At 45.3% G+C, this 5,667-nt stretch overlaps 1 protein-coding gene across 1 annotated transcript; it reads left to right on the top strand.

Annotated features, from left to right (window-relative positions):
- Window positions 1–875: 875 nt before the first annotated feature.
- Window positions 876–2,099, top strand: MELLADRAFT_93923 (uncharacterized protein; the record flags this gene model as incomplete). Its single annotated transcript, XM_007416661.1, has 2 exons — window positions 876–2,008; window positions 2,063–2,099. 2 exons carry the CDS (start codon window positions 876–878, stop codon window positions 2,097–2,099), a joined length of 1,170 nt encoding a protein of 389 aa, XP_007416723.1.
- Between the last annotated feature and the right edge of the window lie 3,568 nt (window positions 2,100–5,667).

Here is a 5,667-nt window from a genome sequence, read left to right as displayed (position 1 = left end):
AAAGAAAACAAGAGAAAAGAAGAAATTAAATGAAAGACGTCAAAACAAGAATCAAGAAATTCAAGTGGTGGAAGAACAAGACACTCAAGGTGATGAAGAATGGGGAGGAATAGGAGGAGAAGAAGAAGAGGAGAGGGAAGAAGAGGAGGAGATAAGAAGCGTGCAGGAGAACCATCAACAAGGTGAGCTATCAATCTTACCAGAACTTCCTTTGATCCTGTTTCCAGTCATCTACCGCAAAACTCCCATTCCCTCGTTTGAGACCCCCATCCCCTCATTCTCAACCCTCATTCTCAAATAATCCAAGAACGAACGTTACCTTCATACGAAGATGTGTCAGATATCTGTTGATGAAGGGGGATATGTCTCGTCTCCTGCATCGGTCAATATCAAGGAAGACATGGAGAGGAGACAAAGGAGACACACTACACTGAGCCTCCGTATCAGGCAAGAAGGTGTAGATCGTAGGAAAATTACCTCCATGTTATTTCTACTTAAAGTCTGTCACAGGAGGCGAGACGAAATGGACATATGCCTGGCCCGGCTTAGAATAGGGCCCAGCCTGGCCCGGCTTACAGTAGGTGTCCAACAGCCTGATCCGGCTTAAAGAATAAGATCCAGCCTGACCCGGCTAACAATAGGTGTTCAAATCCGTTATCAATAAAATCTCCACAACAATACTCGACGGGAAGGAACAGGACTGACAAAATTGGAATCTCTCCGGAAAACCTACGGGTATAACAGATTCCAGGAGGAAGGTGTTAGGAACTCTGATCCAAGAGGCCTATGATCGTGGTGACGACGCGGAGGCAACCTCTTTGCTAAAAGTGTTAAACAAGAACACGGTTCAGCCTAGACAAGAAAACCCTTACGTCATGGACGAGGACGATACTCACTCGAACAGCTCAAGTGAAACCTCGGTAGCCTTCGTGAAGGAAGTAATTCCAGAGCGACCAGTCCAAGCTCCAGTCCCTCGAGTGGCCAACCCAGTCCCTCTCGTACAGACCCAACTCCAGGTCTCAGACAATCCTAGTACGCAACCTTCGGATGAATCAACTTGGTTCGAAGGCGCGTTATCCAAAGACGAGTCAGACAAAGCTCATGCTATAATGGCATCGAAGAAAGGTACCCTCGAAATGAAGAACGGTGATATCATTCACAACGGGAGGATTTTGAAAAGCGGAAACGCACAAATGAAGGAATCATTGGCCCCACTGTCCCCCGGTTTAACCATCATTCTAAAAAATCTATCCTCATACATTCAATTGACAGTATTCAACGATGAATGGTTGATCAAAGACCAAAAGGCGTGGTCTTCACGGACTACTAAATCAGATAAAAAAGAATCAGGTGAAGCCCGGATATATGGTGGAGAAGCACCGGTGGAAGAACTCACTATTGATTTTGAGGCCTGGGGAGACTGCATGGAGCTATTTTGCGCCCACCTGGTGTCATGTGGATGGAAACCTGTCGCGGATCGTTTCGAAGGTCATATCGCGGTAGTGAAGAAATTAAGAAAAGATTTCGGCTGGATGGTAGCGTTGAGGTACTGTCGGTTGGTCAGACAGGGTGTTATGCGAGAGACGGTAGACAAGTCTATAGGAAATTACGCGGAGTTGCAAGAAACGTTGTTAGTTGAGGCAAAGACAACCGCGGAAAGCTATAACGAGCGACATTACCGAACCAACCCCTACGCACCAGGAAGACCAAAGGCCAGTGTCTGCCCATTGACCAACAAACCGAAGTCGAGCACGACTACAGGAAACTCCTTAACCCCAACAGAAAACCGCCACTCTTTTACGAGTAGTTACAAAGGTAACGGGAGGAAAGGGAGGGGTGGAAGTTTCAGAGGTCGATACGATGATGGTCGGAAAAGGGATGATTGGAAGCGCGATGATCGTTACGCTAGTGACAGGTACGCTAGTGAGAGGTACACGGGAAACAGAGGTAGAAGCCGGAGCCCAGACCGAAGGGACAGAAATGGAAACCCCGTAAAGGGTAAAAAAGCGTAAGCTTCACAATTCAAGTGGCGTAACGTTGTACAAAATTGGTTGAAATGAAGTCGTATGACAAATGCCATAAGAACAGAATGGAACTAACGTGGAAAACTGTTCCTTTGCCCAAAACCTCCTAACCTTTTGCCCATAAATAAAAAGATCCCCCCTGCCTGAAAATGCCGCGCAGGTCCCTGCCGAGAAATATCCCGTAAACCAGAGCAAGGTTGACGGAAGAGCACCAATTGAGGTAGAGTTACCTCCATGCAGCAAAAAACCATCCCCCCACTCCACACCATCCGATTCATGCTGTTCCACATCCAAGCTATCTCCTCAAGAACCACCTAACGACAAACGGCGTGAACCCAACGAGAGGTGTGACCGTTCAACCCTTCGAAATAGAATTGATCAGTTACAACAACAGAGAGCAAAGGGTAGGGTATGGCCAGAAAAGCCATCATGTGAAATGGATTTGAGTAAGTGGAGAATAGAACTGCGTCGGTATGGTTTGGAGAGAAAATACGCACATGTTTTAAAGGGTTTTGAGCACGGTTTCGACCAAGGAATCCGAAATGCAAGAGTACATGGGATGAAGTTTTTCTGTCCACAAAATCATAAATCAGCATTATTAGCAAGGCAGAAGATAGAAGACAACTTCAAAATGGAGGTAGAAAATGGGAGGATGTTCGGACCATGGACGAAAGAAGAGGCTCACCAGAAGCTAGGTTTCTTTCGAACCAACCCGTTAGGAGCTGTCGTCAACGGTGACGGCTCCTTCAGGCCGATCAGCAACCTGTCATACCCAAAAAATGACCCAGAAATCGAGTCAGTAAATTTTAGAGTAGATAAAGACGATTTCGAAACCACTTGGGATGATTTCAAAACCGTAGCTTGGTTTATCACTTCTCACAAAGGCAAGCTGGTGTTGGGAGTCTTCGATTGGGCGAAGGCCTATTGCCAGATCCCTGTGGCCATGGACCAGTGGAAATTTTTGATGATACTGGATTTTGAAGATCGGGTGTACGTAGACCCAAGAGTTCAATTTGGCGGCGTAGGGGGGTGTGGAACTTTTGGAGAAGCAGCAGAAGCATGGAAGGAGATTATGATAATAAAATTTAACTTACTAAAAGGCTTTCGCTGGGTAGACGACACCCTATTCGTAAAACCAGCAGACGGGTCCAATCAAACGACGATGCGCCAGATAGCCAAAGAAAGCCAAAAACTAGGAGTCGAAACAAACGAGAAGAAGTGGAGAGAATTCAATACGGAGCAGAAGTATCTAGGCTTTATATGGAACGGAGAAAGCAAAACAGTACGATTACCACAAGAAAAAATAACCCTACGGATGTGTCAAATAGAAGAATACGCACAAGAAGAAAGGCAGTCCTTCAAAAACACCGAAGTACTGGTAGGAAGGCTAAACCATATCACCTTTGTCTTCCCTCAAATGAGAGTATATACTTCAGCAATTTATCGCATGATGAAAAATTGGGGAAACAAGTATGCGTTAAGACACATCTCCCCTGAGATACGAGAAGATCTAAGGATATGGATGGATACATTACGAGAAGCAGATCCTTTACAAGTGATTCCAAAGCCAGAAGTTCGAAACGTAGGGTGGGTGGGTGATGCCTCCACCTCTTACGGAATCAGAGTGATAATCGGCAAGAGGTGGTCACAGTTTAAACTTAAAGACGGGTGGAGAGACTCGGAAGAGAATGGTGACAAACGCGGTATAGCGTGGGCCGAAACAGTGGCAATCAGGCTTGGTTTACTAATGGTAGAGCAAATCGAAAGGGTTGAAGGAAGAAACTACTTAGTTTTGACAGACAACACGGTGACTGAAAACGCGATCGTGAATGGGAAATCAAAAGATCCATTAGTTAACGCAGAATGGAAGGTAATCCAAGGCCACTTACTAGGAAAGCAATACGCTATAACTGCAAAACGAGTAGTCTCCGCCAATAATGCAGCAGATGCACTATCGCAAGGAAAAGTCTCGAACAAAAAGCGGCAGGATAGGTTGTGGATAAACATACCACATGATTTGCACAAATTCCTGCAACAAACGTGAAAGAAATGCATATCATAAGGTTTTTTCCGTGAGAAACAGTGAGAAGTTTGTAAAATACCAGAACTCCAATCATCGCCAGCTGGGATGATCGGTGTGAGAGAATCGCTTCGAGACGCATCTAAACTACTGCGAACCAGACCAGAGTTAAATGAGCATAAAGTGAAGACCTGCAATACGCCAGCACCCGGATTGGAAGGCAGCTCCTACATGAGATGCCCAATTGGAGTCGGTTATGAGAGGAAATGATATTATACAATCAACCATTTACAAAACGGAATAGATCATGCCCTCTACGAGAAGGAAACGACTCACCAACACAAAACCCCATCTGTATGATGTCCCCGGTCATTTTGGGAAAGCAGCAAGAAGGTCGTCAAAGCCAGGAGCGCATCTAGCCATAGGAAGTTGGGCCCGTACTACCCTTTCAGGCTACTCCTCAGGCTTATCGAAGTACATAACTTACATAGAATCGACTGGGAAAGATTTTGATGAGGACGTTCCTATTAGTAAACGAGATATCTACGGCTTCATTACTTGGGCTGGGAGAACAAAGATCGACTTACCTAACCCTCCCAAGAAGCCGATTGCGGCGAGGACAATCAGCAAGTACATAGATGGTATAAACGCTTGGCATATTGTGAAGCATCTCTCAAAGATTGTAGTTGATAAAGACATAATCAAAATGCTATTGAGAGCCACGAAACGAGCGGAAGAAGGGGAGGTGTTAGAATCAAGTAAAAAACTGGTTACAATTCAAAAACTCTATAAATTATTGGTAGACTCGTATGGGAAATCAGACTTACACAATTTAGTGGCAGACATCGGTTTGATAGCGTTTTGGGGGATGATTTGATTAGGAGAAATATTTAGAGAATCAAAATCTGTCGGAGCAATCCTAAACCATCACATCGAATTCGGAAGATCAACAAAAGGAGAGTGGGCGAAAATTCACTTACGGAAAGGGAAAACGGCCTCTCCAAATGAGTTCCAAGTAATACATTTGCAATCGCAGCCTTCAGTCCTCGACCCGGTGAAAGCGTTGAAACGGATCGTTCAACGAAACCCAGAGAAAGGACGAGAGGCATTTCTTTTCCAAACTAAAGACGGTCTTGTAGGAAAGAAGGTCTTCATAAGATATGTAGAGAAAGTTTGGGGGAAGGCTGCGTTAGACAAGTGGTCCGGCCACTCGTTCCGCGTAGGCGGTGCTTCCTTGAGAGCAAATCTAGGAACGCCGGAAAAAGTAATAAAGAGGGTGGGACGTTGGAAATCTGACTCTTACAAGCGTTATGTCAAAGAATTCTCGGAAGAGGACACAAGATCTACAAAAATGTTTTTAGATACAATTAGGTTGAAAAATTGAATGGGAAGGTTTTGAACTAATAGGAAAACAAGGTTCCACAAAGTAAGAAGGGGGCCGTACAAGCCCCAAACTCTAACACTCGCGCAAGCGGAGTTAAGCCGAAGGAGAATCTCGTTTAAAACGAGACCCCCGGAAGTTAACAGATGCAACTCAGCGGTGAATCCAGCCATGCAGTTACTGGGGTTGACCGATAGGCCAAGGACGGCATGCCTGTCCCATACCTTCCTCGGATAAAGGGT

Source organism: Melampsora larici-populina, assembly GCF_000204055.1.
Source record: "Melampsora larici-populina 98AG31 unplaced genomic scaffold MELLAscaffold_63, whole genome shotgun sequence".
Lineage (NCBI taxonomy): Eukaryota > Fungi > Basidiomycota > Pucciniomycetes > Pucciniales > Melampsoraceae > Melampsora > Melampsora laricis-populina.
Note: the sequence above shows the minus strand (reverse complement) of the source record. Positions and strands in the feature narration are given on the sequence as shown.